The sequence below is a fragment of the Diorhabda sublineata genome, chromosome X (genome assembly GCF_026230105.1).
Source record: "Diorhabda sublineata isolate icDioSubl1.1 chromosome X, icDioSubl1.1, whole genome shotgun sequence".
Taxonomy (NCBI): domain Eukaryota; kingdom Metazoa; phylum Arthropoda; class Insecta; order Coleoptera; family Chrysomelidae; genus Diorhabda; species Diorhabda sublineata.
The window spans coordinates 24,214,212-24,242,042 of record NC_079485.1 but is presented as its reverse complement, the minus strand read 5'-3'; the positions used below and the strand labels follow the sequence as shown (position 1 = coordinate 24,242,042).

General features: G+C 32.2%; 1 protein-coding gene across 1 annotated transcript in view; it reads left to right on the top strand.

Annotated features, from left to right (window-relative positions):
- LOC130450708 (uncharacterized) overlaps window positions 1-23,842 on the top strand; it is a 47,492-nt gene extending 23,650 nt beyond the window's left edge. The window contains exons 4-8 of the mRNA XM_056789287.1: window positions 18,275-18,452; window positions 18,963-19,223; window positions 19,292-19,375; window positions 22,564-22,868; window positions 23,243-23,842. Of these exons, the coding sequence (XP_056645265.1) occupies window positions 18,275-18,452; window positions 18,963-19,223; window positions 19,292-19,375; window positions 22,564-22,868; window positions 23,243-23,423 (1,009 nt within the window). The 3' untranslated portion in view covers window positions 23,424-23,842. The remainder of the gene's footprint in view (window positions 1-18,274; window positions 18,453-18,962; window positions 19,224-19,291; window positions 19,376-22,563; window positions 22,869-23,242) is intronic.
- The last annotated feature ends 3,989 nt before the right edge of the window (window positions 23,843-27,831 follow it).

Below are 27,831 nucleotides of genomic sequence, written 5' to 3'. Positions count from 1 at the left end.
ATACATGATAGATATAGACATCCCATTCTAATTGGTAATCATTGACCGCCAGTCATGGGCCAATAAAGATCTTCCGTAAGCTCGAAATTTATCTTTCTGGTATACACATGGTTCGAAGCTAGCACAAGGAGATGGATTGAGTATTTTTGGGCAAAAATGTAAGCGCTCCATACAACAAGGAAAAACTACTCACCATTTTTCAGGTAGAGTTTCTAGCAATAAACAAATTTGCTCTGAAGTTTTTGGATAGAAACCTCTCTAAAAAGTATATTCACATCGTCTCGGATACCCAAGCGGTCTTGAAGGTCCTGAAAGCTATTAAGTGATCGGCCCAGCTAGCGGGGGAGTGGAACCAAACTCTAAAAGCACAGAAACAAAGTAACTCTAGTATGACTAACAGGCTATCAGGGTATACTTGATAATAAGAAAACAGACAGACTTGCCAAAAAGGGGCAACGACTCCATACTTAAAACTAGAGCCCTACTGTGGCCTCAGGAGATGCCACATCAATAACGATCTGAACGGATGGCTAATGAATCAGATAGAGCCTCACTAGAGAAGCACTTTATGCCTAAAACAATATTAGATATACATATTAACTAAGAAGTCTGAGGGTGATGACCAGAAACGACTTCAAACTGGTGGTTAGTCTTCTGAAAAGTGACTGCTCCGTCAGAGACCGTCAACTGAAGTATCTAAGGGCAAGCTACGGAAAAAACAGGGCATCTACTCTGCAAAAGTCCCTCCAGTTATTCAAAAGACTTAAGTAGTAGTACTAACACCTTGGGAAGTGGAATACGAAAAACACCAGCCGTTTTTCGGAGGAGGCTACGTATTTTGGAAGCAGACCAATAAGATTTAGAGTCTTGTATAAAATATCTTCTAGGTATAGTTGCAGAGTGGTTGAAAAGCCAAAACGACTCCTAAAACAATCTACTCTCTATGGATCGCAGAATTTTTTGAATTGTAATGTTTGATAGCTAGCCATTAGTAGGAGATCAGAGTCGCTCATTTTATGAAATGTTGTCCATATTGAAATCGAAGCGTTTTGACAAATATAATTTTTGTGAAGGCTAGTTTAATGTCTTATAAGTAGTTTAGATATTATTATTTTCGCTATTGCTTTCCGTTATATATAGATTTACTCCATTCCGGAAATTATACTTGGTAATGACAAGGTCTCAAGTTATTGCAGTGTCTCCCTAGTCACTGAATTTGAACCTTCATCCAACCTGCGTAGTACACCAGAATCCCCCTGGCAAAGTTAGTCGTTTCTCACTTTACGTTTCTTCATATTTTTCTTTTTTTGGTAACTTTTCCTTCTTTTTAAACATCTCTTTTTAGATAACTATTAAACTGCAGTCCAAATCTGATTTTTTTTTGGTACCCAGAGTGTATCAAATTTGGGTGTGTCATTAATCATATTATACTACGTGGGGCTCGTGGAAGAACATTTTACAGAAAAGTCTTTTCTTCGGCTCGAGCAAACGATGATAGTTACAGGTTTTTGCAGGTAGGTTCAGATAGAATTTAGGACAATCAAGTGTAAGTTATCACTATTCCACGATTTTCTTTTCATTATTTAAAGTTATTTCATTGATACAGTATTTGTTCCATAGTATGCGGTACTGGAGATATGATTTAAGAAATACCATTAAAATGATAGTTTGTGTGTGTGGGAATATTGAATGCAAAATCCTTCTCTTTTAAGATATTATACTTTTATAATAATAACTTATATAATATTATTTTGGACGTGAAGTTTTCTATTTTAAAACACGTTATACACATTTTTAACCTTGTTAAAGAATATATTTTGGTATTTTCTAAAATAAAGATTAAAAAGGTTTTCGAGCTACTGATAATAAAACCCGGTATAAATTTAAATATAAAATCTATAATACAAACCCAAAATATATTAAGCTTAGGTAGTAGGTAGTCAGTTCTCTCTGATCCTTAACATTTTAAGTACATACCTCCGAAACTGTAATAGAAATAAAATAATCTTCTAATTGATGAGGTATTTAATTTTTTTTATAAATACACCGTTACCTAATCCATAATATCAAATCAACAGTGTGTATAAGTATTTTTTTGGTTGAAAATTTTCCGATTCGAAATTTGTTAATTATTCGATAAATCGAATTACTAACATGAAATATTTGGGATTTATAACTAGTATCGGATTGCACATATTTTCTTATCCTACTCCACTTTCCAATATGTTAAATACGTATTCTCGTGTACTGCAACAATCATATAAACATTTGCCGTCTACTTTCAGATAAGAAATAAATGTGACGACGTTTCTTATTCAGTACAACATTAAGAGTTTTTCTTGTTTTTGCAAGATTCTAACTTGTCGCCATATTTTTCCTGTCACGTTTCATGAAAGTCTACAATTTACATATAATTTCGTTTAATGGTTCTGATTTTTCTGTGTAATATTTATTAGATTATCATATCCTGCACTGGCTTAAACTAGAATAAGTATATTAAAAATTATATCGGTTTTAATGAAGCTATAAAAATGTATTGATATGATGATACAGAATATGGCGACTTACATTTAATCTCCCTTAAAAGGTAATATACGACAAATATTCCTCGAAATAACAAAAAAAGTCAAAACAATACATATATACAGCTCTAATAGTGTCAACTTTCAACTCTTTAATGTTTTGTGTAATCGCTAAAAAGATATATGTAACGGAGTCATGAATAGTCATAAATTTTTTAAAAATTTGGACTACGACCTTTAGCAGAAGCAGTACAGGTACAAGTTTTCTGTTTACCATATTTGATTTTTTTTAATATACAAAGAATTAACAAACTTACAACGACATATAAAATAGAGAATCAGGCAAATTTAAATAAAGTGTTAGAATTGAAATATTTTTGAAAAATAGTAACAAAAACAAAATAGCAAAAAATCAGAAACGAATATATATGAGAGATGACGCAGTAAACATCAATAATTAATAAAATATGAAAGAAGCAATTGAATTAGTGAGGGAATGAGAATGAGCTAACAAAGAATGACCAAGAAAATGATGGAGATAGGTAAACTGAGGAAAAAGTAAAGAGGAAAACTGTGAATTGGCTAGATAGTGCAACTAGAACATTATGAAAGCATAACTAGAAAATTGAAGCATTCACCAGGAACAAAATAGTAAGGTAAAACAGGACGGTGAGTTCCAATCCGATGCCTACTATGTTGTAGATTACTAGAATAATCAAAAAAACTAGAATTTAACCACGGATCCTGATATTTTTCTATAAGAATCGAAAATAGAGAAAAGTCGCCTCCGTTAACCCATATTTTTACGTTATCATCATCATTTCAAACTTCATAGGCATAAGCCTCCACAACAATGGTCTCTGCTACCGCTTCTCTTTCTGTCTACAATATTACAAATATGAATAAAAATAAAAATTTATTGTATTGTATCTTCTCTTGCAAATCATATGCATAAATCTTTTACAATTCGTTATCCTTTGTTGTACCATCAAATAAAAGTGAGACTAGCTCTCTATAAATGTCTGTCCATGAAAGCGACATTTAATATTGTGCGATTGTGAGTGTTGGTGTAGTGGTAGTGTAAACAGTATTTTCAGTATTATACTCCACTATAGTTTATTTCAGAAAGGTAGAGTAATAAAGTCTCATTAGGTATGCAAAGGGACCACAGAGTGACCCAACGAATATTTAAGCCATTTTCATAATTTGGCATTGATTTCATTGTAACATTCTTTCTTTATATCAAGTGCAGGTAGTACCACCGGGTTGGGGTCAATATATGGGTTTAGCCTATTATTATCCATTCACAAACACTGAAAATAGTGTGCCAAATGCGTGCCGGTAGGATACATGTAAAAAAGAAAGAATTTTATTTTAACAGAATAAAAATTAGGCATTATGTACGTAGTATTAGGTAGGTACGCTTATTTTTTATTGAAAATTATAGAAAAAATACATTATAAAGAAATTAAATTATAAAAAATCATAATATTCTTCGTCATCTTGACGTTATAATTAACGGGTCGACGGTCCGATCGATGAAGTAGTCAACATCCCACATTTTCTCCTCTTCTTTAATGACATGCTGGACTGCTTTTCGCCAGTTCTCTGGTGTCACCTCCTTAATGGCTTGGTCAAACAGTAGCTTAACGTCTTTCATTTTGAATGTCTTGCTACAAATCCTTTTAATTATCTTCAAATTCAATACTTTTGGTGGTTAACCAGTCAATAATTTCTTGTTTTTTTCAAGATGAAGTTGGAGTCTTCTCTATGCGTCAAGAATGATAACTTGCGTTATCCATAACTACTACTGAATCAGCCGTAAGATATTTTATCATTTCACCAAAATAGTCTTCAAAAATATCCGAATCCATGTCCTCGTATTTAGTTATCAACGGAATACTGTCATCCTGGCCAAGCTCCATTAAAATCTTATCTAGGGTGGGTATTTCTTTTTTAAAATAATAAGAGTGGACTTTTCTTCGAATTACACTTTTGGCGTCTTTATCAAGGACTTTTACTGGTCTGCCTGGACTTTTCTTGGGAGGTTCCACTTGGCCTGCTATCTTCCTCCCCCGCAATAATTTAAAATCGGTGGACTTTCCAACTCCAGTCATTCGGGAATATCGGTCGGCAGTTTCTTGTACAGTAAATTTCGGGTAATTGTATTTTATACAATCGAGTACATTTAAAATAATAAGTTTTTCATTCACTGATAGTGGAGAATTATTGGAACATCTTTTTGTTGGTGTAAATGTCGCCATTTTATTACTAATCTTATAGTACTGTGAACACTATTTGCGGCTTAACAGCAAATATAGATGCGTTAAACTAAACAAATATACTTATAAAGGTCTAAAAATTTTGGGTAAGGCACCATTGCCTTTACGGGGCGTGGTTAAGCCAAATCTGAAATAGGGTTGGAATTAGGTAGAGGCACTAATAGAAGGTTAAACGGTACCTGTTAAACGCAAAACGTAACTGTGTAATCTACTACCTAAGTAATCCCTACACAATATTTCAAGACCTACATCTATGGCCGACAACGAAATTAAGCCGAACTGGACGGAAATGCACATTTTATTGCCCTATACATTTCTGAAATAGACTATAATTCATTATGAGTGAGGACAGTTAATCTATTTTAACCTATTGTATTATTTTATTTCATTCACATCTCTGATTCAATATTTTGTCTATTCTGAGGAAAGAAAAGCAATAATGACTATCACTCACATCACACTCGTACGATCAGTTAGATTTGTCATAAGTTTCTGTTTCACGACTTTCGCATTTAGTTACATTCTTAATTAATACATTTGGTTTTGGACGCCCAATGATTTTGATTTTAATTTTTTTTGTCTTGAAGTCGTAAATAAAAATAAACTGTCCTTAAATATTGCACGGTAATGTTCGTCATTTCATCAAAATTCTCGTTTCGAGACCGATTATTACGATAACTATAAATGTACTGATTGCATGTGCTCACAGATCAGTGCAAACATCAACTGAAGCGCTGACCAATCAGATCTAATATCCCGATGAGCAAACAGTATTGAGTCTAGGGCCAGGCAAACGGCTGTATTTGGAACAATTATTAATAGTTTTTTAAATAGAAAGAATCATTGAAATAATATCAAAACGGATTTAAATTAGCTTCTTATTCATAGGGGGAATTCATTATCGTTGTGTTGTGCTTGTGTTTTTATGTCCTTTTGATTATGTATAGTGTTAAATGTTGATTTTCGATAATTGTTGTGTGTAACATAGCGAATCTAATAATGTAATGCATTTGCTCCCAAATCCTCATAAGGACTTAGAACGCATTAAACACCGGTCGACAAATACGAAAATATGAAAAAAATAATTGTAACACGTAAGGTATTTATTTTACATTTATAGAACCATATTCATCGGTAAAATATTTAATATTTATTATAAAAATAATTTCACGTTTTTTTAAATCGTATATATTAACAATATTTGTAGTTTACATCTAATAAACATAAAAACTTCATAAAAACTATTTTTAATATCAATTAGCTCCACTTTTTCCTTTTATGAAGGGTTGCACTTTCTCTTTTCAAAAAACAACAGTAATCCCGGATCCCATCGTCCTTGATATCGAATTTCCATTGTTCTAATATCTTAGTGGAACCTAAATGGTTAGTAGGTTCCCGCCATCCCATTGGAACAGCAAAAGACATCCTTTTTTTCTTCCCATTCATCCACTGCACTAATGACACACTACAACTAACGCAACACACGTGGGGGTCCCAGTGCTTGTCTTGGTCTCCAATTAAAGTACCAAAATATTTGAAAACTGCTTTTTTCACATTTTCGGCAAATGGCCTGGCTTGCGAGCGATTGTCCACAAATATAACAAAATTTGGGAGAAGTTTTGTAATTGCGGTGCGTTTGACTCGAAATTTTCGTATTTATAATCTCTTTTTGCACTATGAATAGAGAACCACTTACTATCAAACTCAACAGAGTATTAATTTTTATTGTTATTTTTATATTTATTATTCTGAATAATACAGTTCAGGTATTTTTTCGGCCATAAAATTAACCGATATTAACCGCCCCTTTATAAAATTACCTACCTGCTAATGTAACCAGGGATAATTAAGCTATTGAAAAGTGGTATGTGCTAGTGCTTAATAATAAATATTTTTTCTATTATTGGACGGATATTTTTATCCCATTAAAATTAAAATTAATAAATTTACAAATTTATTTGCTTACATAAAGATTCTCAAAATTTCATCATTTGTGACATTATATCTTGAAAATATCCCATTTTGAGAAATAATATAAACAAATACATAAATTTTAAAGTTAATTAGTGCTGAGGTAGCATCAGTATGAATGATCATGAAATAATTTTAATTACGCACATTTTAAATTTGCCAGTATTTTATGTCATATTAGTAGTTCAGGTTGAGAATTTGGTCGTGATCCATCTAAATATAGGTAATCTGTGGCAACCGCCACTGATTAAACTTATGTTTACGTTTAGTTTATGATACTCAATACAAGGGACACTAGATGAAGGGAAGGGATTTGATAAGAACAATCATAAAGAGCAAATAAATTACGAATTATATGTGTAAGAAGAACGCTATTGAAAACTTATTTAAATAAAGATGCAATTAATCAAAAGAAAGTTTTCTAACAAATTATTTGGAGAAGATAATCATCATTTTGTCATTAGAAATAATATTGAAGCGATCATTACAAAAACGTTACCTTCATTATAATTAATGTTCATTGTGTTTGAATTTTAAAGAAGGTATACATCAAAAGAATAACTTTTGTTTTGTGTGGAACAGATACAAAGTTCATATTGCTATTATCACAATAGTGCCCGCAACGCGAGGCAAGCAGATATATAATTCCGAAGGTTTGGAGTAGTATCATCAAGGAGAAAGGTACGAAGGCCCATTACTGAAAAATGTTTAAAGAAAAATCGCTGTCTAAAAGCCAGAATCAAAATGTTTACTATTTACCCATTATTTTCATGTTTCTACAATATATTATGCAGTTTTTCAACTGAAATATCAATAAAAAACAACAGTCAAAATTATTTTGTTGTAATATTTCTTAAACTCAGATATAACAAAATCTGATATTATGATGGAAATAAAAAAATATTCGTTAATTTTTATGTTTTTACAATCGAACAATAGGTGGCGTTGATGAGTTGATGAGAATATTGTATCGATATTTTTTAACAATATCGATTTATGCAGAACAAAAAATATCGATATTTTGTATTATCGAAATTTTTAGTTCAAGGTCAAATTATTCCAACGTTATAAAATATGAACACAGATAGTTCCGATAGTAAGTGGAATATATAATTAGTTTAAAATATTATAAAGATCTTGAAAAAAATCGAATTTGATAAATAAATAAATATCTATTATCGATACTTCAAGATAAAAAAATCGACGATATTTATTGATTATTTTTAAAAAAATATCTATAGTTTAATACAGGGTGTTTCTATATTCGACCGAAAACGCTCTACCACAAAGAGATATACGGTGTTCAAAATTTTAAATCAAAATAAAAAATTTGCCTTAAATCAAGAACGGCTTTAAGTTATTTTTCAAATTTGGTGACCAATATGTTCCTTAATGAAGTAATATTTTGACATAAAAAAACTTTGAAAAAATTTACCCAGTGGCGCACTGGAGCAAATTCTTTTTTTAGTTTGCCTGATTATTTTTAGTTAAAAAACTAATAACCTTTTATGGAGCTAAAATGAACGGTGTTGTAGAAATTTGCCTCTAAACAAAAGTCTGCAAGCACGTAAGTAATTTACAAATTAATTAATTATTCATTTAATTTCGAATAATGATTAAAGGTAAGTAGTTAAAAACAAATAAAAATTATTCGTAATCTCAATTTCAACCAAAAATGTATTGAAATAATAACAAAATTGGTAATGAAAATAAAAATAATAATAGCACAAATTAAATTTAAACAACAATAACAAAATTGACAAAATTAGAGTAGTTGTTCAAACTGTTGGCCGCTGACTTCAATACACTTATTACACCGTTTTGTCATTGAAAAACGTGTCTTTAAGAATAAATCTGGATGGGATTGAATGATTTGTGCCGCAGCTTGAATTCTAGCTATTAGACCTGGTTCAGATTCGATGATTGTTTCGTACACTAAGGACTTCATATAGCCCCATATAAAAAATCGTTAGGATTAAGACAGGCGAACTTGGAAACCAACAATTGGGTCCACCCCGACCAATTCATTTTTCTCTAAGACGTAGGTTTAAGTAATTTCTTGCCGCTGCAGCAAAATGAACAGATGCCCCGTCGAGTTGAAACCACATGTGTTGTCTAATATTTAACGGTACCTTCTCTAACAATTCATCCAGCATTTCTTCCAGAAAGCGCGTATAAATTGCTCCATTTAATTTATTTGGTAAAATGTAAGACCCAATTAAGCAATTTCGAACCATACCTACCCACACATTTACCGAATATTTATGCTGAAATCCCTTTCACGAACAAAGTGCGGATTTTCTTCATCCCAAACGTGACCATTTCTAGAGTTGACTTCCCTAGTAAATCTAACCTCGTCGATATACAACACATATTTTGGAAAATCGTATCAAATACACAAAGTGTCATGAACTATCGAAAATATAACACGTGCCTACTAGATTATAATTTAGAAATATTGGGTGGTATTTAATTACCTGAAGACTTTTATTTAGAGGCAAATTTCTACAACACCGTTCATTTTAGCTCCATAAAAGGTTATTAGTTTTTTGACTACAAATAATCAGGCAATTTAAAACAAAATTAAAAAAACAATTTGTTCCAGTGGCGTAAAAAATAGGGGGATAATAGTGACAACTAACCCTGACAGCACGCCACTGGCTAAATTTTTCCAAATTTTGTTATATCAAAATATTACTTTATTAAGGAGCATATTGGTCAACAAATTTGAAAAAAAAATTTAAAGGCGTGCTTGATTTATGGCAAATTTTTGATTTTGATTTAAAATTTTGAACTCAGCAACTAGGCCCCGTAACGGTTCGTATTCTTATTTCAAAATGAATGATTTATTGAGATCTCCCAGCGGTAGAGCGTTGTCGGTCGAATACAGACACACCTTGTATATCGATATTTTAGGCCTTTACCTATGAGACAAAAAAGATTTTCACAATATATATCTTTGATTTATAATTAAAATGAGTGTCAAAAAGAATCAGAACTGTCACATTGTATTTCAAATCGTCAAAACAAGAAAAATTCATAAGTATCTGATAACAATAAACTAGTGATATTTTTTAAAGAAATATTATTCTGCCACGTCATCCCAAATGCGATTTCTATTGAACTTATTTTTGTTATTTAAGTAGATAAGTAGGCTTGAAGCGTATAACAATAGTTGGATCAACCACATGTCTTTGGACCATAAAAAGGTGTAAAACAGTTTCAACCAATTATATTGATCATTACTTTTGAGGAAAAGTTGATTTAATACAGATATATGCCAACCTAAAATATATTGCAAGTAGGTAACCAGAACTGCAACTAGAAAAACCACTAAATAATAAATGAAGGACGAACCATAATGTTTAACAAACTAACATAAACAGTATCGTAAATTATTTACCATATCCGTATTTGTATTGTGCTCAAATTATAAATCTGTAGTTCGAAAGTACATAAATTAGTGGATAGACAATAAGCAGGATCCCTTGAGTAACAATTCTAACATTTAAATTGTGTTCAAAAGAACGGATATGTGCAATTGTTTTTATTTCTTTTTAAAACCATAGAATGTTTTCCGCTAAGAAAAATGAAATATATAATCAATATTAATTTTTCACTGATAGCAAAAAGTCATTAAAGCTGCAATCAAAATAATATTAGACCTCTATGCGAAACAAGTTCTTTATCTCTTAGTCTCATTAATTTATATAAAAAACTTATTTGTATTTTTTTCCAATTCTTCCATTTTTCCCTTTTCTAACATTTTTATGTCACATCCTTTGATTAGCTACTGCAATGTCTTCGATTGAATCAGAATAATGAAAATCCCATGTTTGTTTAAACTTTCTTACTATGCTATCTGTACTTTCAAAATACTATAATAGCATTCTTTCAATGCTCAGTTTGTTTCAACACAGACCTTTTATAACTGACGAATTGTCTTGGAGGAAACCACAAGTGTATGTTCTGGTTCTATGATTTTATTGTTGAATTAATTACTGTACATACAATTAAATATACGAGGATGTATTGATATCTAGTTATCTTAGACCAGTTCCATGCATAAACAAAATATTGCGTTACCATAGCAACGAACAATAACTTATTAAAAGTGTCAGTGTAAAGTTTGACTTCAAAAAAGTAAACCAGAGTTACGCAATAAATTGAAACAAAAAAGGTGTACACCGAAATTGTGAAAATCGAAAAATTCGAGTATCGAGCCATCATCAAGTACCTGTATATAAAAGGGTTAAGAGGTAAGCGGATTTACGAAGATATGCTTAATACCCTTGGTGATCAATGTCCTTCGTATGCGACCGTGTAAAAATTGGACTACAAGCTTCAAAAGAGGTAAATTTTCCATTGAAGATGATGACCGATCGGGAAGGCCAGTTTCTGTGTCAGTCCACGAAAATAGCGATGCAGTTCATGACATGATTTTATCAGACCGTCGAATTGGGCTGAAACGGATATTTGAAGCACTGAATATTTCATACGAACGCGTTCATCATATAGTTCACGTCAATTTGGACATGACAAAAATTGCTGCAAAATAGATCCCCAAATGTTTGAATGTTGCGTGCAAGGGTAGAAGCATCGCGTTCGATGTGTGCTCGATTTGAAAACGATGTAGACTTTTTAAACCGAATTGTTACTATGGATGAGACTTATGTACATTTTTCTGATCCAAAAACAAAGCAACAATTGATAGAATGGCGACACTCTGGTTCTCCAAGACCTAAGAAATTTCGTGCCCAGAAATCTGCTGGGAAAATTCTTGCTTCAGTTTTTTGGGATTGCCATGGAATAATCATGATTGATTTTTTGGATAAGGGTAAAAGAATAACTGGAGATTACTATTCGACATTCTGACCACTCTACGGGAAAAAAATTAAGAGAAAAGACACGGAAAGCTATCCAAAGATGTTTTGTTTTTGCAGGACAACGCCCCTGCATTTGAATTACTAGAACACCTCCCTTATTTACCAGATTTGACTCCGTCCGACTATCATCGCTTTCCTCAACTGAAGAAGTTTAAAAGGTCGTAAATTTTCTTCCGACAAGGAGATAATAAAAGCTGTGGAGGTCTGGTTTGCAGAGCAAGAAGAAACATTTTTTTTGAAAGGTCTAGAGACGTTGCAGGTTCCCTGTAATAAATGTATCAAATTGAGAGGAGAATACGTTGAATACTAAAATATTTTGACATTGAAATTTTGTTTGGTTCTATAGTAGGTTAAGAATTTTTCAATATATCCTCGTATAATAGCGTATTATTGTAATTTGAAACACTAATTTATTTTTAGGTCATTGAATCTATTCTAATACACTTCACTAAAAAAGTATCGCGTCACCCATAAAAATAGCAAAATTGCCTGCGAAATAGCGTTATAGGAATTTTATTATTATTACACCCTTTGCATTTCAGACTATATTTGATAGAGTAATGAGGTTACATATAATTTCCAAGGTTTTCGTGTCGCTGATCATGATTTTTATATCAAATTTGAAAAAACTCACCCCTTCGTACCCTAATAAAATTAGGGCAGCTCATGTTTTTTTATATTGTCCTCAATATATGAATTTTTATGGCAATGGGAGCAATTTCGAGTAAATTTTTGGTATATACTTATTAGGCTTGTAAACCTTTTCAATTATAAGGAATGATTTTCGTCTATAAATGATTTTAACTTTTCAAATACCCTGTATAACATGTAATCTATTGTAGCCTTTCATTGTTGTAACAGTGGCGTGAAGGCGGTTTTATATTTGAGATAAAAAAGGATGTTCGATTAAACAACAGGTTTTGTGTGGTACAATATTATGGAAGACTGTATCTATTTTAAAATGTGTAGTTTGAAGCTGGTTACTATATATGTGAATAACTTTTTGATACCTCGTTTAATAACAGATATTACGAATTTTGTCACATCACTCTGTATATACTTTTCAAAAAAATTAGGTTATGAAATTTAATTCACATCACAATAGGGAAATGAACTCAAAATCAAATAATCTAAATATATTTATAGTCCTATTAAATAACGAAACTACGTATCTAGAAAGCGCCCTGGACGGGTAGAGTAAAAAACGAGTAGTGCGTTGGGTATCTAGATATCTTGCCTATGCACGTCCTAAAACACGTTTCTTTCTCGTTCCGAAAACCTTGTGTGACGAAAAACAAGAGCAACCTATCAATCTCAAATTTTTCGTTAAATTGAAAAAAACTCCGAGTGCTAAACATTGTTGCAAGAGGCCTAAGGGGACAATTCTCTATCTCGTGCGCGTGTTTTTGAGTGGTGTAAGCGCTATAGTGAAGGCCGATAGAGCACAGAAGATGACCAGTGCCCACGTCGCACTGTGATTGTGTCTAACTCCGGAAAAAGTGACCAAAATCAACCAAATTGTGCGTTTATATCGTCAAATGAGTATCCGGATGATTGCCGATACTGTAAACGCCGATAAATAAATGGTTAGAAAAATTTTACACGAGGAATTACACACGATAAAAGCCTGTGCCAAGTTGACTTCTGACCAAAAGCTCTCGCATCAACGGGTCTGCTCAGATTTCCTTACAAGGTTAGAAGGGTTACAAAAAGATCTGCTTTGAAAGGAACCCGATTTGAGTCGATGGAAGCGGTAAAGCAAAAAATGACAGAGCTCCTAAAGGCCATCGCCAAAAAGACTTCCAGCACTGCTTCGATGAATGAAAAAAACTTATGGAAATATGTGTGGCGAGGGGAGGGCAGTATATTGAAAGGGAGTATTCGAATGTAGAATAATTTTTATATTTTTTTGTAACTAGTCTCGTTATTTAATAGCCAGACCTCGTATACTTTGTTTCAGAATTCTTTTTGTATTCTTTTATTGTTCTCGATGTATTGATTTTTTATGGTCGGGTTACTTTAATAACTTTAATGATATGTTGGTGATATGTTATTTTACTCTCTATGCCCTATTTATACCAAACAATAATGTCGCAGTCGCAGATTTATAACGAGTGACATGATGAATTTCACAATTTTTGTGTTAACACAATATCAATAGTTTACTACGTAAGCAAACATTTTGTCACTTTTATGATATCAAGCCTTTTACTTTTGACACTTGTCTTCTCAGTAAATTTAATTAAATTCCTTTCGACTACGAAATAAATATCACACAATACATTAAAATAGCGTAAAATGTGTGATTGTCAAAAATATTGATAAATCAAATATTCTCGAGCAGTCCATATTTTTTCGAACAAATGCGGAGATGTTGTACATCCGATATTAAAGGTACATCATTTTGGCCGTCGTTAATAACAAAGCAAACTGATCATTTTATGTAGATGTTGCAATTGTTTGAATGTAATTATTTTAGTTTGGAAGGAGATTAATTCTTTGAACAGTAATTCTATCTGTGTTATGATGAGAATAAATCTGTTTAATAATACAGAATCATCAATTAATTTTCTAGTAATGAAACAAGTGAATTCAATGCACTTAATTGACGTATTGAATGAAAAGAAACGCTAATATATATATATATATATATATATATATATATATATATATATTTATATATATATATATATATATATATATATATATATATATATATATATATCGTTCCATTTATAGGTAATTTCATAACTGGCTTCAAAAACTGTATATTTAGCCTTTATGTGTTTTTATAACATCAGATCCTATTCTTTATTTCTGTTTTTAATGAATAATTAAAAGTTATAAGCTAGAAGCAATCAAATTTGACAAATAAATCATACAATGAATACGGCCTTTTCAAGTAATTTATTTTTTACTACGTTAGGCGTCTATAAAGTACGACCCAGAATCCTTCTTAATAGCCTATGTTAATTTGCTAATGAAATTTAACTATTCATAATACCAGTATCCTCCATTAGTGAATTTCACTGTAGTATCAAGGTCAAACTTATATTTTTCGGATGATCATTACACTAATTAGCTTATTTAATCATTTTAACATCTATAAAAGACCACATCCAATAGTTTCTATTTGATTGAGCATGTGATCATTAATCATTGTTAAAAACTTTACATTGCAAAAAAGGCATTAATTTCAATCACAGTTTAGTCATAATAGAAGTAACACCTATACTAATTGAGAAAATTTTGAGGCCATAATTACTCTCTAAATTCAATAAATCGTTTCCTATTTATTGTGCTTGAATATTAAGAATCGCTTTTTGCAACGACTTGTTTGAATACAATTATTAAAATAATTTTGACACCATATTTTCTGATTCACCATAAGAGATTCTTCATAATTTCGTTTCGAATAGAAGAACTATAATTAAGTTGTTGAATAACCTACTTTGAATTAAAATGACTATTGACCACCAATATTTTAATAACGTTGTTATAAGGAGAATTTTCAAATTTTTGAGACCCAATTATATGAATTGTTTAACAGCTGTTTAACGTTTTGCATGTTCAATCAATCAGATTATTCTTTCTCTCTTTGACATACTGTATTTAGGAAGGTGCTAGATTTTATTTATATTAGAAACAGAATTTAATTGGTTTAAATAGTCTTTTTCATTTTTTTCTCGATTAACTACGAAATAATAAAAACAATTTGAATGCCATTCTAATTACAATTAGGGATTCACATGACCTTGATGCGAGACACTTACTAGGGATTTTCAGGTTAATCCATCATAATCTGAATATTCGGACAGTAATTCGAATCACTTTCACTGTCAAAACTCAAAAATTTTTTTGTTGAAAATTTATTAATTCCTTCATGAATTTATGAATAATTTTGGTGAGTAATTAACAAGTTTCTAGGGCTTGTAATTTGCAGTAAAGTAGCTTATTAGTATTGAAATTTATTGTAAAATCCATGTAAGAAAGTAATTCGCTAATATCTGCTCAATTATCATTGAAGACCCAAAATCTATTATATAACTGAATAAAGGGCTGGAAATTTAGAAAATATTTTAGCATGAAATATAAAATGACACATGCAATTAAACTAATACATATAACAGGTTTTTGGGTCTCAAATTTGAAATTTTCACCGGAACGTTCGGAAACTCTTGTTCTGAGTGGGCACATTCTACGAGGGTTGCCTGGAAAGTTTCCGATCTAACAAAGAAACATAACATTTTTCACCATAATATTTTTATTTTTGAATATAGTAACTTTCACCGTATATACGCGATGCTTTAACTTTTTTAAATCTTCCAAATAACAATTGCCGTCTTTGGTCAAAATAGGCATTTATGTATGCGATATCGTCCTCGTCTGATACAAATCACTCCTCCGAAATTTTGAGGTTAGGAAACAAGAAGAAGTCAGAGAGTGTGATTGTGGGTGTTGGTGTAGTGGTAGTTCACTATCAATACCACCAACGGTTCCAAAAATTACAACTGACTTTTAGGAGGGTAGTGGTGGATCCAGGTTTCATCTATAGCTATGAATTGATACAGAAAAGTTCTTTTGTTATGCTGATAACCTTTTCTATCTTTCTAACCCTGATCCGATGCTCCCTGAGTATTTGGTAAGTTTTTTCGATAATATCGCTGGTTGTCGCAGTTTTTTAGCCGTACCGATCTACTCGTCGTCAGTCATGTCGAAATGGCCATGTTTGGATTATTCAGTTTCATAACGACTCACTAACGCTCACGATTGTCAAGCAGAAACTGAGCCTACAAAATGGCTGAAATTTTACTCATGGGCAAATATTTTCCTAACTAACTAATATTGATAAGTCCTAGCACTAAGGAAAAACCCGGACATATCGTTCAAGTTTTTTCAAAATAAGCTCACGAGAAAAAAATACATTTTTTACTGTATCTCTCATTTACAAATATTAAATCTGGTAACAATCTGCGATATATTTTTGCCTTTATATAAAATTTTTGGCATTTCAGTGTTGGCAATATAAACAATAATTTTTGAAGCAACTTTACACGAGTTTGAAAATAGTTTCTGATAATTTCGTAACTTGAACTAGAGGGGACAAAAAAACTGAAGACGAAAATGGGAATAAACCCACACTTTTCAAATTTATCGAAACAACTGATTTTCCAGAGACGCTCTTTCTGGTCTTGTGTGAAGCTTCCACTGCAGAAAATTCAACCAGCTACCAGAGATTCATTCATTTCTAAATAAGATTACCACAGCTTTCATGCAAAAACTATCTCCATCTTACAATCATGACAAATAGTTCAAAAGTTTTATTTCACAATCTTTAACACCATTCATTTTGTCTAAATCAGATTATCACTGTTTTTTCTCATGCACATAACAACTATTAGGGCCTTGAAGCTCTACTCGGTCTACCTTTGGATCTAATGATAAAATTTGAAGCTATAAGGATAGCATATACGCCGAACATCCTCAAATAACTGCAGGCTGGACCAACTGATCATACGGAAATGGCGCCCATAACCATTAATAATAAGGGCTTGGAGGAACGCATCACTGATAGAAAGCAGTGTGCTAGTAACTATAAGTCCGCTTTACTAAATACTGAAGTCACCTGGCATACAGATAGCTCCAGGATGGATGCATTAGCAGGAGCAAGTTTCTGCGGGAGACACCCAAAAATAAGCGCTTGTGGAACATGTTTTTAAGCCGAGGTATTCGCTGTGATGAAATCTGGATGAGCGATACACAATTTACGCCATAGATACACAGTAATCTCAAACTGCTCAAACAGCAGAGCTGTCATACAAGTCATAAGGGCCGGAATTATGTGATATAAACTAGTGCTGAAGTGCGAGGAAGTCCTACAAAAACTAGTGAGTGATGGCTGCAGCTCGTTTGAATCATTGGTCATTCGGGCAACAATGGAAACGAAGGGCTCACTCGCCAAATCCACTAATGGTACCAGAGCCCATTGTTGGTGTAGCTATAATTGTTGCTATTATGTCTAGCAGCGGCTTGCTTACAAGACAGACTCTGCGGAGATAGATAGAGACACCTGGCATGAGACAAGCTAAGGTACAGTTAGATGAAAATTCTGCCTCTCTTACTAAACAATTGCTCTAACTTTTAAACGGCCGTGGTGATCTATGAATTCATCTTTACACTAAGAACATCATGAACGATCCAGAGTGCGCTGGTGCATGGAGAAAGCAGAAACTGCAGACCACACAATCTGTGAGTGCCCAGCACTCACATGAGAGCGATTCAAACACTTGGACAAGCCTAATGACCTCAAAAGGTTCAAGCCAAAGCGCCTGATCGACTTTTCAAGGAATATCAGCCTTTGGTAATTTCAAGTGGGTACAACGGGCATATTAGAAAACCTAAGTGCTTAACGGCCTTCCGTCGCTCACTTTTCCACTAACAACTATGAACAAAACTACCGTTATTTTTCTCCAAAATACTTAAAACTTCTGTCCTTTCACAATTTCATTTTTGAGGTGTAGTTTTTAGAATAATTTTGTTTCAAATATGGATAAATATATATTTTAAAACAAGGGTCATTTCAATTTTTAATAAATTTGACTTTTTATTGCAGGATGTGTCGAATATTATTGTTTATACTGTTACTATGCAGTATCAAATGTCAAGAAAGTTCTCTCTATCTTCAAACTGCTGTGAGGGATCTACGAAGAATGAATTACAGACAAACATTGCGAAGAGCAGATACATTGATAACGAAAAGTACACCCAGACAGGAAACACCACCATCAGAGGTGAACATATTAAATTTCGGCAAAATTAGATTTTAAGTTTTCCAATGTTATTTATTCCTTACCCTTTGGAGGAATCTTTCCCATATCAGGGCCAAACCTAATATATCTCTCTCCCCATACAAATCACAAACAACCCAACGAACCTCTCTCTTTATAACACTCATTTTTCACAAAATAGTACTCGAGAATTGTTCTCTTCTATCATGTTTATAGCATGTTTTTTAGTCATTTCATTAAAGCATTTTTGAAAATTGGCTGTAACATTGTTATTACAGGATAATTCATTTTATAAACAATGATTTTAAACTAGAATTTATTTAATTATAAATAGGCAGTTCTAAAAGACTTGAGAAATTATGGGTACATAAAGAAAGAGGAGACATATCATAAAAATCTAGAAACCTATATAAGAAATCAATAGAAATGTGGAAACGTTTCAATATTAAGTAAAATGATTTCTATGTAGAGAATTTCATTTTTTCATTATATTGAGTTCTTACGATTTTTTAGGGCGTGGTGATTCCACCTTTGAGTTTAACAAAAGGAGAATTAGCAGCACTTTACGAAAGTGCAATAGCAAAAGGAGAGACCTTGAAACTAGACACTGGAGACAACGGATACTTACATGCGGCTGTCCATGAATTGGATCATGAAATGTCTGATTCCAACCACGAACATCCTCCGGGTGGGGAAGAGTCTAAACATGAAGACGGATATTACTATTATTATTATCCCGTTAAAAGTTTTATGGATGAAATGGCCAGCGGCAGTGTAAGTATATATTTATAGTTTTTGAGAATACGTAATATTGTTTACAATTAATTTATTTTTGCTTTTAGTCTACTCGAGAAGAATCCAAACCATGGAAATATTCAACTACAACTCACCGTCCACCTTATCAGTACCATTCACATCATCACGAGGTACTCTTATCAGTATATTATTACCTAATTATAGATTACATTCCTGTCGAAATACAAGGACGGTTTAACGAAAGAGTGACTTTACAAGGGTTGCAACACTTTCGCTACGGTAGTTATTGTTATTTACCGCCATGTTTCTGATGTAATTTGTCAAAATTTTATATAAATCAATTATTTTTAATGAATATCATGCGCTTGTATGTAACGGGTATGCAATATTTTGCAATGAAGAATATATTTAAATTTTACAACTTCACCTCCAATGGCTTTTGCGATTGGCTTGTACATTTTATATTTTATTTTTAATTAATATATGCAATAATATATATATATATATATATATATATATATATATATATATATATATATATATATGTGTGTGTGTGTGTGTGTGTGTGTGTGGACAGTTTCGATAAGTGAAAGCTGTTTCGACTGAGGAATACAGAATGATAATGCTTTCTCTATCCTCCGAGGTTCCAACTCGGTCCTGCGCATTCTCAAGCATGCGCAACCTGTACGAAATATCTGGAACGAGAGAGAAAATAGTATATTGTTGTCACCTTAATAGTGGGACATTCCTTCCCGTTTAAACTATCCATATAGAAGTATTACATATATGATGCAAACTTAGTTGTTATTCAATGGAAACAACATAGCGGATTTTCGATTCTAGTGTCCTCGAGGGCAGATCTCATATATTTTCGCGGTCCATTTAAATTTACAACAAAGAATATCTACTGTATTCTAAGTTATTCATTTCCATCGAGTCCTGATTTCACATTTTCCTGAATTCACGATAAAAAAACACCTTATAATTGGCGCCACGTTTATTTACAAAATAATATTTACATACAATTGCAATCAAACCAAGGAAAATTAGGAGACATGATTACAATATTACTTTTAAAATGAAAACTAACAAAACAGATTTTTCTAACAAACAAATTGAAAAGTGTAATAATAATCTTGTTAGGAGCATATTCACAAAAGCACCTTAGTAAAGAATTTTTGGTGTTTTGTAACAGATGAGGTAGATCATATATCACACAGATTGGGCTGTCATTCACAGTGAAATAAAAAGGTGGAGTGTTATTTTCGTTTTTTTCTTGCATGAGTTCATTCAATGCAGCTCTGTTTTTAGATCCCTGATCACAAACTGTAGCAACAACTTTCAAATTGATATTTTGTAGCTCCTGGATCACATGAAACATAATTTTAAGTTTCAAGGCAGATGTCTATATTGTATGTGGTGTAAAATAATAGGCAATGACTTGCTTCCAGCTCCTCCTTATTCCCCTAGCTATAAAAACTAATGCATGGTCAGCCAACTGATTTTTCAAAGTGTCCAATCTACATATCCTGAAACAGAACTTTTATCCTTTTCATAATGAAGGCCTGTAGACATAGAAATTTCATCAAGTAATAATACACAGTGACAATCATTCATTTTATTCACTTGGAGCTTCAATTGTTCCCTGATAGTATCATTGATACCAGTTTCAAAAGGTATTCTTGACAACATTCCTATTAGTGTTAAAACTGAAGGCAAATGTAAATAGACAGAGCAAAACTTTTATCCTGTATAGTCCATCGTTTTGATGTACCTTGTCTATGAATATTTCTGTGAATTTATGAATTATTTCGTTACTATTATTTATACTTTCTTCCATACACTCAAATGTTCCAAATTCACACATCTTCTTCAATGTCTTTAACTGCTCTATGTTATTCTTCAAAATGTTTTTCATTTTTGATATTTTGAATGTTTTATTCCGGTGAGAGCTTGATACATAACCATTTTCCTAGGTGTTCTTGCCACCTCCAGCTATAGTCAAAATACCCGATTTTTGTTTGTCAAAACTACTAATTTTCTCTGTAACAATGGAATCTGAAAATTCATTTGAAAATGTTATGTTTCTCTGTGTGTACTATATCTATATTTATGTAATATGAATGTTCTTGGTTTGTTATACAGTCATGAACTTTGGCATAACTATGATTTTCATTATGGAATTAGACAATGAATGCAGATGAGAGATAGGAATAAATGGGATAGCTTGATACTCCAAATGTTTTCTATTGCAATTTGAAAAATCACTTTCCAGAAAATGATTTTCACACAAGCGATAATTTGGTGTTGAGTATTGTTTTACAAAATTTTTCCCAACAAGAAACAAACAAACAATCATAAGGAAAGCATTTGAGAAATCGAAAAAAATGTTCATTTATCTTTCCGTCCATATATTCACTATTGTAGCCTGGATATTTATATCTAAATTTTACTCTGTCACCTACCTTTAAGTCCATCCTGAAATATTCAATGGAAAATTACAAAAAAGGATACTTAGCTGTTAATTTTTCAGTTATTTCCAATAAGATCTTTGGCTCTAAAACAAATTCTCATCAATATAAAGTTACAACCTGACTGTAAGTTGAGGAATGTATATTCTCCAATCAAACCGATTTCATAGAGAACTCATAATTATAAATTACATATTATCACCTACCTGTGTACCGAAATCTGAAGGAAATGTGGCGGCAATTCAAAAATTGATGACGAATGACATATTGAAATTGACTGTAATGACACATTTTTATTACTCTAACGTCACAATTGGCAGGTGGCGGAGCTAACAAAAGCCAGACATCGTTTATATTGTCCGGACACGCCTATATCTGGTTTTATCTGAACGCTGATAACGCTAAGTATGTAGAGCTTATATGTAATACTCCTATATGGACAATTGGTATGGGAAAAAACGTCCCTACGGTACTGCGCCGACAATATTCATTTTCTCTCTTGTTCGAGACACTTTATCTATACTGCGCATGCTTGAGCCTTGGAGCTGGAGCTGGAGCCTTGGAGGATAGAGAAATCGTTGCCATTCTTCCTTAGATGAAACTGTCCATATAGAAGTATTACATATTATATGGTGTAGAGTCAAAAAGACGTTATGTTGAAAGTTCCACTTCCGTTAAATCGCCTTTGTAAAACTGATGCTTTACATAATATAGATTAACTATTTCTCTCTAAATTAGAAAATTTGATAGAAAAGTATATATAGTAACAGAATTTATTCCATTCTTTTGTAATTAATCCTCAATTTTACATGGATGACTTCTAATAAAATTGAATGGTTACTGATTCGAAGAGAATTTACATAAATGCTTCTAATGAAAACTTTTAGGTTACAATTAAAAAGGAGAGTGAACCAAAGGAAAACAAGGAAAAGAAAGGACTAGAACCACTTTTTATGGCAATATCTGGATTTGTGGGCATGGCAGTTATGTTTGTGATATCCATGTTAATATTACCAAAATTTGAAAATAAAAAACCGAAGAAAGCATCATTGTGGCATAAAAATGAGGACATGGATGAACTTGCTAGATTAGCTTTGAACGCAATAGAAGGAAAGGATTGCAGAGAAAGATTTGCGTGTGAATTGAGGAAAACAGCAAGAAATTTCAATTTACAGGACAACCGATTTATAAAGTAAGAAATTTTATATTATTTTAATATAGGTTTGAGTATTAAGATAATTTATTTCCACGTTATTATGTCCTATATGGATAGAAGAAACAAATTGGAAAAAAGTGAGGAAAATATGGAATACTAGATGGAATTTTATCAAAATAAACGCCATAGAAAGTGAGAATCAAGAATTAAAAATACAATAATGAACAAACAACATTTACAGGAATATATAAACTAATGTATCAAATCTATCAAAGTCTAATCGTTATTAGAATTTAGTAATACAAATATTTTGATAACCTGAGTGGAATCAATAAAAGCGTTTTTGCATATGATAAATTATTTCTAGCTAGTACAAATAATTCTTACTTTTTTGTTATCTTATGTTTTAGGTTATTGAAACGTATAGCCCCTGGTACATTTGGAAGCCAGCTAGATAGGATATCTAAATATGGAGATAGGCAACTTCAATGTACTCTTATACCGTGTACAAAGAGAGTTGTTAAAATCCAAAAAACGAATGTAAAAAAGACTCCCGTGAAGAAAAAGAACGTTGCTCAAAAAAAGAACTAGTTGCCACCAAAGTTATTAGTTTGTAGTAATTTATTCATATATTTATTTTATTTATTGCATTAGTTAAGGGTTTAGAAAGCAATTCTTTAGATGCAAAAGTCCGTATATACAGGAATAGACATGTGGGAGAATCCCTCTCGAAAACAATTATAATTTTCAAATGCAAATCTATAACTTTCAAAATATTTTTTATATTTCTGCAAAACATACATCTTATACAATACACAGCAGTCGGGCAACAATGCGCTGACCTCTGTATATTTACGGTTGCATTCCACTAGGCACTCACGACAATTACAAGATTTTTCCCACTTAGTCCAGCGCGTTATAATCGTAAACTCAAGTAAGTGAAATGGCTTACGAGGCATTTTGAGCGTTAAGATAGATATTAACTAATAGAAAAAGAAAAAAAAAATAAAGCGGTATAGGTTATGTTATAATTTGTAGGTTATTGAATTTTTAAGTGGAGTTTCAAAAGTACTTTAATATCCCATATCGCATCAAATAATGAGATACATTCTCATAATCTGCCTTGCTTGAGTTTTGAAGATTTCGCTAATTCTCCCAACGATCACTTCGAACCACCTCTTGACAAGGGTCGTCGTGAACGTTAGTCATGACGTCGTTAGTGAAGTTCTCGCCGTGACCATAACGAACGCTATGTGGACCGACCAGGCGCCGCGACGCTTCGTGGAATGTACCGTACATGAAAATCATTAACAACAAGAACTGTGATTTGTATTTCGAGTTAAATATATTAATTTTAGCTATATGACTGAGAACCATAGGTGTTTATAAAATATCTAGCATCTATCTCTATAATAGAGATCATATTTTGGGAGCCATAATACAGAGTAAAAAAGGGTTTTCACCATACAATTTTCAGAAATTTTGATTATTTCTCTCAAAAAATTTAACTACGTTACAATTTATTTGTTAGGAAAATGTTACAATTACAGTAAAATTAAAATAAATTGCCAAGTTCAAATATATTGGGAGGTTTATAATTATATGTAACAGAGACCTAGCAGCCACTATAGGAAAAAGATCACAACAAGTGAATGATTGACATATTACAAATTTTTCCAAATATTTGTAAATTATAACAAACATAAATCTATTACAAATTCGAAGATGCCCTGTATTTATATGATATAGGGTAGATGATGATATAGAGATTAAATATCCTAAAATCTTATACCCGTTCCTAACATATGAACCCGGTACTAGAAAAAGTTTGACGGATATTAGGAAGAGTACAGTTCTTTATTCGCCACTATAAAGTGTTTGTTTCTCCCTTATTTCATTCTTTAATACTATACTTATTAACACAATGAGGAAAAGTCCTTGACATAGTGGAAGAACTTTGCTTTAAAGCTAGCAAAGATTGGAGCAATCTTTTAGACATCAAGGGCTAAGGCGACAAAGGGGAGTGCAAAGGAACTATATAGACAAGGCTTGTCTAGAAATGCATCTAAATGTTCTTGATTTTACGTCTCTTCTGTTTTAAAATTAGATTTTTTTGAAAGAAAGATAAATTTTGACGTTTCGACTTAAACTGAACTGTTTTTCAGAAAACCGCCCTCACGAGAAATTATATAAAGAATACAGTATCAGTATCAGTTAATAATAACCTACGGCAAAGATATTTTTATTTCAATTATCTCTCTAGTGTCACTTTTTTTCATGTAACCAAAATTGCATTTGACATTTGAATTTAGTCTGAGATCCGAACCTAAATCGACCTAATAACAGAATGAGACTTATTTTATGATAAATTTCCCATATTAGATAATATATTAAAAATGGGTTGACAGAATATTTTTAATTATTTTTTAAAAAATGATTTTCCATTAAATATTGCAACATTAGGATAATAAGAAAATTTAGAGGTAGAGGTACCCTTACTACCCTCCATATTGTAAACAGTATGGTGTTATGTTGGAGCAACTGACATTTAAATTTAAAACGAAATAATTAAATATATAACAATCTAATGTATTTAATATAATACAAAAATATACTACAACTTATAAGTATAATAAAACTAATAAATATTAATATTTAACATAATAACATGAGTTAAAAAAATATAAAAACTTTATATAATTTTATATAAGTTTATATATAACTTATAACCTATAACTTTTTCGCTCTTTCTGAGAAAAATTAAAGGGAAACAATGTGGACTGCCGAAAAGTCAAATAATAAAATAACAAAATAGCAAAAGTACAAATATAATGTTAATGAATAAGATAAATGTTAAATTCATGTGCAATCAGTAAAAAGTAACTATATAGTACATACCGATTTCAAAGCATTTTTTGAGAAGAACATCCAAGGAAAAATGCCATGGAAAAGCAAATCAGAACCAACACGAACCCGTTAAAAATTATGACGACTATAACTCCAACAATATAAGTAGAAGTGAACAAGTCATCCTCTTCCGTCTAAGAATCGGGCATACTCATATCCACAAATTACTACCTACTAACGGGAAATCACAAATCAATGTGCGGCATGTGAAATAGTGAGTTAACTGTAAAACATCTCTTGACTATTTAAAATATGAAAAGGAACGAAAAATAAATCAATTATTCATTATTCACTGGAATAGCTACTTCAAGAAGACCCAAAGAAACTTATGAAATACCTGAAATACTGCAAACCAAGTAGTAAAATCTAGATTTAACAATCGAATGTAATAGGGCCGTTTTTTTCAACCTCCGATAGGCTATAAATAAAAGACAAATTCATATAAAATAATAATTTTATTATCAAAAGATTGGTACACTTACGGTTACTTTTCCACATAATCACCAAAGAGATTGAGACATTTGTCATATCTGTGGACAAGCTTTTCAATACTCTCTTCAAAGAAAGTTGCCGTCAATAAATTCAAGTAGAGTACAAGACAGACCCTGAAACTTCTGGAAACTCCGTAGACAAAGCAGTTATGGTGAATCTGCGGTTTTCTTTAACCATTCTGTCAACGGCCATCTTTAAATTTTCGACACCATATAACACCATCACTCATGAAGTTTTCCCCATACAAAGGACTCATTCTCCGATGAATTTCTGCAGTACTATGGCCTTCAGCCTGTAGAAAACGAATCACACTTGGCTGGAGCATCAATAATGGCGGACATGATTACGTGCATGTAGCACAATGCCGACTGACGCCGGAAAGTCAACAATGGCAGAGTGTGTAGTGCGAGAGCTTCGCAGTCGCCTACAGAGCATGCCCGTTTCCTTTTGCCCGCGTAGCGTCTGCACGGAGCGATCAGAGGTTGAAAAAAAAACGGCACTAGAGTTACATGAAGAAAATTCTAGAAGGACATTTTTATAAAACGCAATTGTATTAAATATCGTAAACACTTCATCAGCATTTATTTTATTATAAATATGAATTATTGTAAACAACTTTGTAATGTTTATAGTTAATTCGCTTCAGAGATTAATTGTAGTCATTCAATAATTGTAATTTTGGTATCAAATAAATTTTTTAAAAATAAAATTTGATTACCGAAAAATATAACTCTCGTATCAAAAATTAATTACTCACTAATAACCCTGCGTGGTTGATGCGTAAAAAAATTTAATGACTGTTCTGTCCTTTATTATTTTATTATTACACTGTATACTTGCCTCAGATCACTCTGTCATCCATTTCCACACGCGTTGAAATTTAAATCTTTAAAGTTCGCAAACCTTTATCAGGATCAAATTTTTTGCAAACAGCCTATATCAACGTGTTCACAATAAAATATTTTTTTTTATATATTTATTGTCGCACCAACTACAAAGGTTATTAGCGACATGTCAATTATAGTTTGTGATATAATTTGGTGTCTTTCAAATACTTAATTATGTTTGCATTATTACAATTTTCATTGAGTAAGGTGGTTATATTGTCTGGAAAATTGTTAAGTATTCTTTCATTTCTGTACTTTCGACAGTTTAACAATAAATGTTCAACATTAAGGTTCTCATTACAAGTTTCACATATTGGTGGGTTTTCTCTATTAAATAGATGGGAGTGTGTTGCTTTAGTGTGACCCAGCCTTAAGCGATCGATTTTTATTTGATCTGCGCGACTTTTTGGGCTACCTTTCCATGGTTTAACGAATGGTTTGATGGTTTTCAATATTGACTGCGACCTGTTCCACTCACTTTGCCACTTACACTGAGCTTTCGCTTTTATTACCGCTTTGAAATCACTGACCATCACTTCGCGCACAATTGTTGCTTTGTTGTTATCTGCTGCTTCTCTGGCGTATTGATCCGCTTTTTCGTTTCCTGAGATATTGGTGTGCGATGGGACCCAGATAATTTGGACGCACGCTTTGTGGAGGAGGTATAGTTGGGTTTTAATGAGGAAACCTAGTGGGTGTTTGGGAAAGAGTTG